Raw genomic sequence first — 13416 nt, 5'->3', positions numbered from 1 at the left:
CTTCAAATTTGCTGAATGCTAGTGGAGTCTGGTTTGTGTGACAAGCTGCCAGCTAAATGTGGAGCACAGACTGTGTCATCGGAATAGGAATAGAGTAAGTTGGAGCATATATTGCAGAATGAGACTCCAACGCGAGAGCGGTAGAAGGGGAATTTTGAACTTGTATTGTTAGCTTGTTAGACATTTTAACAACTTGCTTCATATAGGTAAGATTATAAATTCTTTTTTTTTTTTTTTCTTTTTTTTGAGACGGAGTCTTGCTCTGTCGCCCAGGCTGGAGTGCAGTGGCCGGATCTTGGCTCACTGCAAGCTCCGCCTCCCAGGTTCTCGCCACTCTCCTGCCTCAGCCTCCCGAGTAGCTGGGACTACAGGTGCCAGCCACCACGCCCGGCTAATTTTTTGTATTTTTAATAGAGACAGGGTTTCACCGTGTTTGCCAGGATGGTCTCGATCTCCTGACCTCGTGATCCGCCTGCCTCGGCCTCCCAAAGTGCTGGGATTACAGGCGCGAGCCACCGTGCCCGGCCTAAGATTATAAATTCTTATTGAAAATTTTGATCATTATTGTGGGGATTTATAGTTTTAGAAGGACTTATAAAATGTAAAGTTGGGAACAGGGCATGAGCTGTTTTATCCATGAAAACAATCTGCACTCCTGAATGGAGATAAATGTAATTTGGAGGAATCTTTTTTTTTTTTTTTGAGATGGAGTCTCGCTCTGTCGCCCAGGCTGGAGTGCAGTGGCCGCATCTCAGCTCACTGCAAGCTCCGCCTCCCGGGTTTACGCCATTCTCCTGCCTCAGCCTCCCGTGTAGCTGGGACTACAGGCGCCCGCCACCTCGCCCAGCTAGTTTTTTGTATTTTTTAGTAAAGATGGGGTTTCACCGTGTTAGCCAGGATGGTCTCGATCTCCTGACCACATGATCCGCCCGTCTCAGCCTCCCAAAGTGCTGGGATTACAGGCGAGAGCCACCACACCCGACAATTTGGAGGAATCTTAAGAGACTGACCTTGTGTTTTCTACTTAGGTTTTAAGTAATTCTGAAATGATGTCAATAATACTTTCCTTCAATAACTGGATTCAGCTAACATAAATGCTGCTTTAGTCCCAATCTACAAGCAGATGAATCAGAGAACTAGCAAACTAAGTAATTAACTCTTAGTAGCAGTTTAAAGTAGCTAACAAGTATGCCTCTACATTTAATGACCTTCAGTGTATTCAGGTTGTGGGGCTGCTGTCTTCTCTTTATAGTGCTACTTACTGATATCCAATAGGAAAGAGCTTATCTTCACAGTCAGAGAGATCATTTAGAATTCCTAAGCAGTCGATTGTCATAGAGCCTGACCAAGGAAAGAAGAACTGATTAGAGGAGATAATGAGTGTCATTTTATTTTTTTGAGAGAGTCTCACTCTATCGCCCAGGCTGGAGTGCAGTGGTGCAATCTCAGCTCACTGCAGCCTCTGCCTCCGGGGTTCAAGTGATTCCTATGCCTCAGCCTCCCAAGTAGCTGGGATTACAGGCATGCACCACCACTCCCAGCTAATTTTTTTTAGTACAGATGGGGTTTCGCCACATTGGCCAGGCTGGTCTCCAACTCCTGACCTCCAGTGATCTGCCCGCCTCAGCTTCCCAAAGTGCTGGGATTACAGGCGTGAGATACCACACTGAGGGTCATTTTATAACTGAAATTTATAACCAGAAATTTCCCCAATGATATATACAGCCTTCCCCAATAACCAAGGCTAGGTCATACCAATCATCATGTGGATATTTTCTGGTTCCAAGCCATTGAGAAACTTCCTTCTCAAGCTGATTCCTTCAAAGTCCACAAACACTCTTCTGAAAACTTCAAATCCATTCTCAGGAACCACCTTAAATAAAACCCATGGTAGCTGTTAATAGGCTGTCCCTTTGCACATTATACTCATGATCCTGACTGTCTCAGAGTGGAAGGCACACAGCATATCTCAAAAGCATCCTTCTGTTTCACTTAGCAGGACACTTCTGTATTTCCCAAAAGAGATAGTGCCTCTAGGAACACCTAATAGAAAAGCAAAACGGTTTATCATCTTGCTATATTTTTGTATTTTTCTTTTGAATTTCTAAATAATTCAAAAAGCAACTAAATAAGCCATGAAAAGACTTGAAAGAAACTTAAATGCTAAGCAGAAGACGCCAGCCTGAAAAGGCTATGTGCTATATGATTCCAACTATGTGAAACTCTGCAAATGGCAAGACTATGGAGATAATAAAAACATCAGTGTTTGCCCAGGGTTGGGGAGAGGCAGGGGTGAATAGGCAGAGCGCAGAGGATGTTTAAGGCAGTGAAAATACTCCATATGATGTTATAATGGGGGCTATATGTCATTATATATTCATCCAAACCCACAGAATGTACAACACCAAGAGTGAAAGCTAATGTAAACTACGGACTCAAGGTAATAACCATGTGTCCAGTGTAGGTTTATCCATTGTAACAAATGCACCACTCCAGTGGGGGATGCTGATAATGGGGGAGGCTGTGCATATGTGGGTGCAGGGGGTATATGGGAAATCTCTGTACCTTCCAGTCAATTTTGCTGTGAACCTAAAACTACTCTAAAAAATAGTCTTTATTTTTTTTTTTAAAAAGCAACTGAAGCTCTCTCACTTCGCCTTTGATCAAATCCCGATGTCGTTGGCAATACACTTTTTTATCATCCAGAAAGACACAGTTCTTGGCTCGGGAACACATAAAGTGATAGTTGCTGGTGCAGGATGTGAGACAGCAACCCACGGTGGCTCCTGGCTTTTGGCAGAATTCACATCTCTAAAAATCCAAAAAGAAAAGAGCCCTATTCAGATTTTCAGATGTTTTAAGACGTTTACCATCTCCTCTATAGACTCATCCCATTCTGCAGTTCCTACAATTCATTTTATCTATTGGTAGTCTGTTGAATTATGTATATCAATACTTGTTGGCTAACTACCCTGATGGCACTGTGAAAAATATCAGTGAGGCCATATTCACCCACAGGAAGAATATCTGGAAACTGAGAGGGAATCCCTTGCATAAAATTTACCCATAAGGTCTTACCAGCTGCTTGCCCCTGATCACAGCCATATGCACATTCTTTAGTGATCCGTCATCATCTTCAAACACTTCCGCAGACCACAGAGCACAATTTACATGTGTCCACTCATTTTGGCCAATATATAGCAAACGACCAGCATCCTATAAAATAGAGATTTATTTTTTCCTAAAGAATATAATGCCAAAGGAGGTTTTCCTCGGCATTAGCTTTTCTTCAGTGAGGATAACCTCAAGAAAGCAACTGTAATTCTTTAATGCAGGGAGGCACACAGAAATCAGAATTCATTTTGCAACGTTGCTCTGTTTCCACTTCCTTCTTTTCTAGATTACTTTTTCCATAGACTGAAACTATTTTACAAATCTAGAGAATAAAAAAATGAGCTGGGTATGGTGGTTCACGTCTATAATCCCAGCACTTTGGGAGGCTGAAGCGGTAGGATCTCTTGAGCCCAGGAGTTTGAGACCAGCCTGGGCAACATAGGGAGACTCCGTCTCAACAAAAACAAACAAAAAATTAGCCAGCATGGTGGTGCGCATCTGTGGTCTCAGCTACTCAGGAGGCTGAGGTAGGAGGATCGCTTGGAAGCCGAGATTGCAGTGAGCCAAGATCATGCCACTGTACTCTAGCCTAGGTGACAGGGCGAGGCCTGGTCTCAAAAGAAAACAAACAAACAAAAAGAGCAATAGGTGGTAAGTTTATAAAAATGTGCACTGACGTCTATAAACTGTATTTCAAAGTCAGTTCTCTCAGACTGTATTTAAGAGTTTTTGGCCGCGCACAGTGGCTCACGCCTGTAATCCCACCACTTTGGTATATGAGGTGGGTGGATCGCCAGCCTGACCAACATGGAGAAACCCCGTCTCTACTAAAAATACAAAATTAGCCGGGCATGGTGGCACATGCCTGTAATCCAGCTCCTCGGGAGGCTGAGGCAGGAGAATTGCTTAAACCTGGGAGGCGGAGGTTGTAGTGAGCTGAGATCGCGCCATTGCACTCCAGCCTGGGCAACGAGCGAAATTCCGTTTCAAAAAAGAAAAAAACAAAAAACCAAAACTTTTTAAAAAAATTGTAGGCTTACTATGTGTGCCAGGCACTAAATAAAGGTTTTACATACATTATTTCATTTAATCCTCACAACCACTCTGAGGTAAGCATTATTATCTTCATTTTAAAGATGAAACTGAGGGTCAGAGAGGTTAAACTACTTGCCAAAGTCAGTAAGTAGGCAGTTAAGCACAGAAATGTGTTCAGGCAGGCGGCAGAACTGGGGCTCTTAACCATTCTGCTATCCTATATGAAACATAAGTTTTTTAATATGCAACTTAGATTTTATTAACTTGCACAAAATATTCTTGAGGAACTTCCATTACAAATTACTAGACATCAAGGGTTTAAGGCAAATCAGTCACCTTTTAATCAAGAAAATCAGTCATTAAAAAGCTCCAAGTGCCAAATAAATAAAAGTTTGAACTAAGTGACAAATAAATAAAAGTTACAAGTTAATAAGTTATAGGTAAATAAAAGTTATAAATTAGTAAGTTGTAAGTAAGTTCATTAAATAAATGGCACCCAGTCATCAAGTATGGACACAAGGACAAACAGTTCTTTTGGGGTATGTATTAAGTAGGGCCCTGTGTCGCAAAGTACTTACATTAGCACTGTCATCACCATATGTCAAACATAAAGCACACTGTCTATTGTCTTCTATGCCTGGGGGTGGGTTCAGCTCTGGACTGTCTTCTCGACTCCTATCAGTACCTTGAAATCCAAAAGACTCCCATCAATACCTTGAGATCCAGTTAAAATTGGCAATACTATGTCTGATTTCCAGGAAAAAAGAAAACAATTAGCTTACATAGCCTACAGCCTATAAAATAACCACTTTTCAAAGTGTTCAGAGTAATGCTATCTCATTATCTATGTTACAATACTCAAGAGTATTTATATCAAGTCCTCATTAACACCTCAAGTGAAGCAAAATTAATGATGATATTACATTTAAGGATGACCTTAAAATTCCTTTCTGATAGCCAAGTATATCTAATTTTAGTGAATTGGATTCACAAAGTCAATCGTCTGCATCTAGAGGGAAATGGGTGACGACGCTCCTTTTGGTGGCTTACTCAAAATTGGTGGTGTAGGAGGATGCAGAGGAGTTGGTGAGTCTGGTTCTCCAGGCCCTTTGGGTTTGGGAGCTGGAATAATTTTCTTCATTAAAGGAGGCTGCTCAGTGTGGCTGTTTTCCTCTCGCTCCTGCCACTGAGCATAATTATGGTCAAGTGAAGGTGGAAGCACTGCGTTTGGTAACATCCCACTGCTGAAAATAATTGATTCAACAAGCATTTATTGAACTCCTACAGTATACCTAGAACTGTATAAAATAATCAAATTCTTGATATCACCTGTTGCCCCATGTACGAGCCATTCACAGAATATAAGAACAAGTCACAGCATTTGGAAAACTGCAGAAGTACACAGAACTTAATATTTTAAAAAATATCTCAACATATGACTCTTGGTTAAACTTGCTGAAACAAATGATAACCCTATCAAAAAATCAAAAGAGGCCAGACGTGGGGGCTCACGCCTGTAATCCCAGCACTTTGGAAGGGTAAGGCAGGCAGATCACGAGGTCAAGAGATCAAGACCATCCTGGCCCAAATGGTGAAACCCAGTCTCTATTAAAATACAAAAATTAGCTGGACGTGGTGGTGCCCGCCTGTTGTCCCAACTACTTGGGAAGCTGAGGGAGGAGAATCACTTGAACCAGGGAGGCAGAGGTTGTAGTGAGCCGAGATCACGCCACTGCACTCCAGCTGGGCAACAGAACAAGACCCCGTCTCAAAAAAAAAAATTAATCAAATCAAATCAAATCAAAAGAATTTACATATGGAAAATCAAGAGCAGTACAAAGCACCATTTGAACTATCAGTCAAACAGAACCCATTTATAACAAGGCCAGCTACATGGCTATATCACACATGTATTGTACATTTGTCACAATTAAACCAAGCTCCTTACAATAAAACAAATACAAAAGTAAAGAACAAAAAGGCAACTGCCTATAACAAACATTAAGTGTAGTCCTCAAAACAGCACCGAAAAGGCATTTCAACCAATTCATTTCTAGTATTAAAACCTTTAGGAAAACTGCAATCTAGAAATACGAGAACTCTCAGACTTCTAGCCAATGAGGAGAAAAAAAAAGTGATGCTAAATTCACTTACTTGCTTGATACTTTATTTGGCTCCCAAAACCTGGACTTTTTGACACTAAACCATGGAAAAACACGTTCCATTTGCTAAAATAAAACACAAACAAAATGTAAATATGTAAACATTCATTTAGATACCACATGAAAAAACTTCAAACCAGCTTCTCTGTCAATATGAGGATAATTTCAGGCCACCAAGGGAAAGATCCATCCACTGTGGCAACCTCACCAAATTCCTCTCAAAGAATCAGAGGATCAAATTAAACCAAAGATGTTTCATAGACATGACAAAGCAAAAAGTAGAAGAGAATAAGTTCATTGTATTCACAGGGTAGTTACTTATAGGTAAGCATTAAAACCATGAATTAGTAATATCATTCACCCGAATGAAGAAGGACTTGACCATGCTGTTGGCTTTTTTAATTTCTGGCTGTCCTCCATCTGAATTAATGGCTGCTTGAATGATCTTCACAATATCATCACTGAACTCCAACTGTATACAAAAACAAAATGTTAATTATTCTTAAAACAGTGTGTTCTAAAAACCATTTCCTTTTTCCTCCCTAATCATCCAGCACAGAGATCCAACAGAAAACTCGTACCCTATTTTAATGTGGTATAATACTCTTTGGCTGAGACCTTTGAGATTCAATTCACAATTAACCTGTGGCAATTAAGAGATGCCAGGCTAATGAGGTAAGAATGCAAACAAATTGGCTGTATCATGATAAATTATCCAAGCAGGTCCACAGTTTTTAATTTGGATTAAAATAAGCAAACAGTGTCTCAGGCCTGTAATCCCAGCACTTTGGGAGGCTGATGTGGGTGGATCACTTGAGGTCAGGAGTTCAAGACCAGCCTAGCCAACATGGTGAAACCCCATCTCTACTAAAAATACAAAGTTAGCCAGGCATGATGGCGCATGCCTGTAATCCTAGCTACTCAGGAGGCTGAAGCAGGAGAATCACTTGAACATGGGAGGCGGAGGTTGCAGTGAGCTGAGATCCTGTCACTGCCTTCCAGCCTGGGTAACAGAGCGAGACTCCATCTCAAAAATAATAATAAAGAACAGAATAGCAAATATAGACCATGAGATAATAAATGATCATTTCCTATACATTCTTAAAATCATAAAATTAACAGGCATCTATTTACAAATGAAGATCTTATAAAGAAAGGCACATTATTCAGATCTGATCTCAAAAGGGGAGGGAGAACCAATTAATTTCACATTAGCATTTTCCACATCAACAGTTTGTTAGTGCTTCCTCTTAATATAAAAATAATTTTCAGAAAACTGAGATGAAAGTGAAATAAAAGAACTATTTTAAGACATTACCTTCCCTATCATAACCCTTCTTCTGAAACACAAAGCTAAAATAACTCATACATTTTTTGGTTTCTAAAGCCATGTGACATTTCTAAATATAATACAAATCATTTTTTAATTTACTTATACTCAGCCTCATGCCCCACAGATCCAAGGAAGCTACACTGGCACTAGAAATTTTGATGGCTCGCTGTAGAAACATACCACAGATGTGTAATTCCCTTGGTCCATCTTCCTCTTGACTCCTTCCAGATCTAAAGGCTGCTGATCATCCTGTTTGCTGACCTCTGTAAGAACTGGTGGATCAGGTCCTTCGGGGGAGCTGCGGGAAGGTATACTCTCCTCTGTCTCGGGATTTAAGTCTGGAGGCTTGGCAGCCTATTGCCAGGAAAGATATGTTGCTTTTATCTAACACTAAAACCAAGGTGTCCATGCAAATTCTATTAAAATTAATAAAGATGGTACTGAATGATTCATATTCATTTCATATTCCAAAGAACATGAAAATAATCAGATTTCTCAAATAGAAAAGGAAAGTTAAAAATGAGACTGTTATGTAATAGCTTAGCTAGGCTAACTTAGGAACTTTTCTTGGTAATTTCCAAACCTAGTATGAAGAAGCTGAAACTGTGTTCAGTTCCTTTTGAGTATAACATAGAAAGCAGCTAACTTTCCTATTAAAAAAAAGGGAGCTCTATTAAAAGATAAAACAGCAGCTTAGCTCTGAGTTAAAAGTGATCCATATGGTTCTTCTAATGACTACTTTATAAATGTGTAAAGTTCACAACTTACATAGACAGAAAGTGTTTTTCCAATTGATTACTATAACTGTCTCCTAACTACGAATCCTGCCTCTAGGCTCAGGTATCTCCAGTCCTTCTCCACTCCAGTCAGAATAATATTTTCTAAGAAGCAACTCTGATCAGGTTACTGTCTTGGGTGAAGTGCTTCACTGGCTCCCCATCACGTTCAGAGTATAAAGTCCAAATTTCTCATTATAACAGCAAGACCTTTGAGATACAGCTCCTTCCCATTTCTTACTCTAAAGAAGGTCCTACTCTTGGCTCTAAATATTTTCCTAATGGTTATAGCCACAACAAGTAACTAAAAATTAAGTGAGGAGAATGAAGCAAAACAAAAGAGAAACACTACATAAAAACTACCTAAGAAAAAGCTCTCAGAAAAAAAATGAGACTTGGCCTACCTGCCGGTAGCGTAGCAAATGGCTGGTAGTCCGAGAATTCAACAAAGCTGTCAGAACTTGCTTCAGAGAAATCTGCAGCTCTTTTTCAAGGGCCAGTCGCCACTCTGCAGGGTGCCGCTCAGTACAGTTCACACAAGTGTAGGCCACACTTTCTGGCAGATTAGATAGAATCTCATACATCTCATCTAAGAAAACAAAAACCTACCATGATGAGGTCCTCTGAAGAATGGGAGAGAGGAAGAAGAGGAAGCTATTCCACTGAACTTACTATAAAGCCATATGTTGGGCACCACATTAAGATTCTAATATCCTCCTGGATATCACACATATTGATCTCAAAAAGTGGCATTATTAATTAACACCAATCCTGAATTTGGTTATTGAGAATCAGGTTATGGAACCCACAAAGGACAGCAAATAAATACCTTAAAGGCATATATTCAAGATAAGTGAGCACAAATGTAATACAATGCTGCTTATTCTAGAAACTAAAAAATAAATTTAGGCCGGGCGCGGTGGCTCACGCCTGTAATCCCAGCACTTTGGGAGGCCGAGACGGGCGGATCACAAGGTCAGGAGATGGAGACTATCCTGGCTAACACCGTGAAGCCCCGTCTCTACTAAAAATACAAAAAATTAGCCGGGCGCGGTGGCGGGCGCCTGTAGTCCCAGCTACTCTGGAGGCTGAGGCAGGAGAATGGCGTAAACCCGGGAGGCGGAGCTTGCAGTGAGTGGAGATTGCACCACTGCACTCCAGCCTGGGCAACAGAGCAAGACTCTGTCTCAAAAAAAAAAAACTTTAGAGATTTCAAATAACAACACAACCATAATTTTAGGTTTAAAGTGCTCTAGAGGCTTATAAATGCAGTAGTACCTATAAAGAAGAAAACTGAAATAAAAAGACTCCAACCTTCTGTACCTGAAAGATTCTCACATTTGGAATGGACCCAGCGATCACACTTCCCACATTGCATCATCTTACTCTCATAGTCATCATCATCGTAACATTTGTCACAGAGAGGGCAGAAGTTTCCTGAAAGCAAAGCAAAGTTTACAGCAGTGCTTTGGCTCACGTATATGTGTTTTTACGGCCCTTGACTTGCATATACCAACCCAATCTAAATCTTCTTCTGGGATCATGAACACCAGCATGGATCTACTGTGGAATGTTCACATATCTGCAGTCTCAAGATTATTCTGAACCCCTCAAATACTCACAGAAAAGCTTCATACGCCACTAGTTTTCTTTAGTTTACTAGTTTTCATTTATAAAGGTCATAAGGTAGATTTTCAAGGTAAAACAATAGAAAAGAATGGAAGAGAGAAATTTCTCACACATTTGAAAGAAATATTTAAATATTTAAAAGGAAGTGGCAATATGGAAGTCAGAAACAGTACATGTAAGCTTTTTCCTTATTTCTAGGGCATTTATATTAGAGCTTAGAGGAGCACTTCCTAAGATTCAGTACTCTGCATAACCTTCATAAATTTTCTTTATATACAGAGATCTCCTCTATTATTTTTTACTTAATGAACTTCTTCAAACTGATCTGCTTATCTTAGTTAAAATACTGAACTTTATATGATTATCCTAAGTCAGTAATATAATAGGTTTAATGTATTAGTTATATTAATATTTTTTCTAATATAACTATTAAAAGAAAATGTTTGGGTACCAACTAAAATCACTTCTGAAATAAACAAATGTATAATATATATACCACACTTTGGGAAATACTAGCTTAGAGGATTTCTTTGTGGTTAGTTATAATGAAAAGTCCTCTTAACACTTCCCATATGAACTAACAAGACATTTCTAGTTGCTAAGTTCTAAACAGGAACTTAGGAAATGTGTCTAAATGGTATCCTTGACATAATGTGTGAGACTTTTTATTTCATTTCACTAGAGAGTCTAGTTCACCTCCAAAACACCAAGTACAACCTCCGAAAGTTGGCAAAACTGGCTTTTTGGGTACCTTTAGCAAAGAGCTTGGCGCAGTCATGGCACAGTGAGAAATCGTGAGACCACTGTGCATCCCACCCTTTGCCTGGAGTTGTGGATCCACAGCTCTTACAGCGAACACACTTGGTACAGATCTAGAAAAGAGGAAAATAAATTCAACAGGAATTTCTTGTTTTTAATATCTTTCCTTAACTAAAAGGTTCTCAAATGCATCCATTTATAGATTTCATTTCTCTACTGAGATGATTTCCTAGTAATGAGGCAAAAAGATTGTCATACTGACATCCTCAAGCATAGATATTTGTAATACAAGTTACATAGGCCCAATAGTCACAGGACGGTTCTCTATAAAAGAGCATCATGTGTATAACTCACCCAAACTTTCTTTTTCTTTGTGGGTTTGGTGGGGTAGTTTGGTCCCAGGCACTCAGGGTGATAGCTGTTTCGGCACTTATTACACTCCAGCAGCTGCTGTAAGAAAATATAATGGCAAAATGATGAGCATCATATTACCTTCACCCAACACCTATTATTTAGCACCCCATTTCACATTTACTGGCAAGTAAGTAGAGCACACAACTGTAAGTTTTAATTTCCTCACGCATTATTTACTCCTGCCAAAGGCACTTGGTGATCAGCATTCTTACTAGGGAGATTTGACTTATTTTTGGAATTTTATTCAGTATCATGTTTTCTGCCATTGTTCCAAAATTAAAACACAAAATAGGCAACTGATGACACCCAATTAAATACTAAAGACAGACTAAGCAAAAAGAGAAATAATATAGATACAAAATCTTAACTGGAAGACAGAAATAGAGATCGAAAAAGAAAGCAATACTCTAAGCACAGTCACCCTTGATTTCCGTGAGGGATTGGTTCCAGGACCCCCAGAGGATACCAAAGTCCATGGATGCTCAAGTCCCTTAGACAAAATGGTGCAGCATTTGCATATAAGAAAATGCACATCCTCCCATATACTTATTTTTTTTTGAGATGGAGTCTCACTCTGTCACCCAGGCTGGCGTGACAGACTGCACCACAGGCTGGAGTGGCTCACTGCAACCTCTGAGTCCAAAGTTCAAGAGATTTTCCTGCCTCAGCCTCCCAAGTAGCTGGGACTACAGGTGACCACCACCACGCCTGGCTAATTTTTTGTATTTTTAGTAGAGATGGGGTTTCACCATGTTAGCTCAGATGGTCTCGAACTCCTGGCCTCAAGTGATCTGCTCGCCATATACTTTAAATTATCTCTAGATTACTTATCATACCTAATACAATGTAAATAGTTGTTATACTGTATTGTTTAGCAAATAATGACAAGAAAAAGTCTGTTCACGTAGAGTACAGAGGCAACTACTAATTTTTTCCCAGATATAATCAATCCAAGATTGGTTGAGTCCAGGGATACAGAACCCACTGACACAGAGGTCCAGCTGTAGTTCTATTACCAAGTTTTGTACCTTTGTAGCCTGATGTTGCCTTCCACAAACGTGACAGAATTTGCAGCGACGACAACACCAATTTTCCAGCTGGTCCTCCAGAGGGCGCTCGTTCTCCTCTAAACAAAACTTGTGGAAGGGCTCACAACAGACTTGGCAATATACAAACTATAGTAAGAACATGGGAAGATAGAAGTATGTCAAATAATATGTAGAAAAACATAATCAACCATACCCTTCTTATATACTTTGGGTTTTAGTAGTCCACTGGCATATATTTAAGTCAATACATATTCATTATAATGACTATGTAAAAAAGTACAGTATTGGGCACTGTGGGAGATTCAGAGTACTAAAGTGGTAATAACAGTGGAATTAGAAAGTAACAAAGTAAATATAATCCAAGATCTAAGAGAACATGCTAAGTGCCCTAAGAGTGGTATAAACAAAGAGCTATGGGAATGTAAAGGAGTGGGGTGAGGGAAATAGGGAGGGTTTAAACGTTTTCTGTAATATACGAAACAATTCTAAGCTCTGGTTTGTCCTTTCCATTTCTATTTTTTTTAATTCATTTTTATTTTTATTTACTTATTTTTTTGACATAGAGTCTCACTCTGTCGCCCAGGCTGGGGTGCAGTGGTGCGATCTCGACTCATTGCAATCTCCGCCTCCCGTGTTCAAGCGATTCTCCAGCCTCAGTCTCCTGAGTAGCTGGATTACAGGTGCGTGCCACCACACCTGGCTAATTTTTTGAGATGGGGTTTCACCGTGTTAGCGAAGATGGTCTCCATCTCCTGACCTCGTGATCCACCCGCCTAGGCCTCCCAAAGTGCTAGGATTGCAGGCATGAGTCACCACGCCCAGCCTCCATTTCTAATTTTAGAAATAAGTTATTTTCATATTGATATAGGATTTTCAAAAATACTAATTAGGATAATCCAGAATTTTCATTTGCCACAAAGGAATTATTGGGACAATTGGTCAAACCTAAATAAGGCCTATAGATCAGATAATAGTAATGTACCAATGTTAATTTCCTGATTTGGTAATTATACCATGGTTAAATACAAGAATGTCCTTGATTTTTAAAAATACACACTAAAATATTTATAGGTAAAATGGTATATGTCTGCAACTTGTTCTCAAATTTTTAGACAAATGTGTATCTATAGGTAAAATGTGTATAT

At 39.6% G+C, this 13416-nt stretch overlaps 1 protein-coding gene across 8 annotated transcripts in view; it reads right to left on the bottom strand.

Annotated features, from left to right (window-relative positions):
- Window positions 1-13416, bottom strand: part of KMT2A (lysine methyltransferase 2A) — a 90836-nt gene that overhangs the window by 24896 nt on the left and 52524 nt on the right. For 6 of the 8 annotated variants that reach the window (XM_077964388.1, XM_077964393.1, XM_077964394.1 and 3 more), the window contains 14 exons: window positions 12251-12397; window positions 11163-11258; window positions 10801-10921; window positions 9735-9857; window positions 8825-9009; window positions 7825-7998; window positions 6673-6783; window positions 6304-6377; window positions 5200-5393; window positions 4728-4834; window positions 3079-3216; window positions 2653-2811; window positions 1756-1873; window positions 1263-1341 (listed from right to left, as the gene is read on the bottom strand). In XM_077964388.1, coding sequence (XP_077820514.1) covers window positions 1263-1341; window positions 1756-1873; window positions 2653-2811; window positions 3079-3216; window positions 4728-4834; window positions 5200-5393; window positions 6304-6377; window positions 6673-6783; window positions 7825-7998; window positions 8825-9009; window positions 9735-9857; window positions 10801-10921; window positions 11163-11258; window positions 12251-12397 — 1826 coding nt within the window. The remainder of the gene's footprint in view (window positions 1-1262; window positions 1342-1755; window positions 1874-2652; window positions 2812-3078; window positions 3217-4727; window positions 4835-5199; window positions 5394-6303; window positions 6378-6672; window positions 6784-7824; window positions 7999-8824; window positions 9010-9734; window positions 9858-10800; window positions 10922-11162; window positions 11259-12250; window positions 12398-13416) is intronic. The other 2 variants (XM_077964389.1, XM_077964391.1) reach the window with 1 other exon arrangement.

The sequence above is a fragment of the Macaca mulatta genome, chromosome 14, assembly GCF_049350105.2.
Source record: "Macaca mulatta isolate MMU2019108-1 chromosome 14, T2T-MMU8v2.0, whole genome shotgun sequence".
NCBI lineage: Eukaryota > Metazoa > Chordata > Mammalia > Primates > Cercopithecidae > Macaca > Macaca mulatta.
This window is presented reverse-complemented; position numbering and strand designations above follow the sequence as displayed.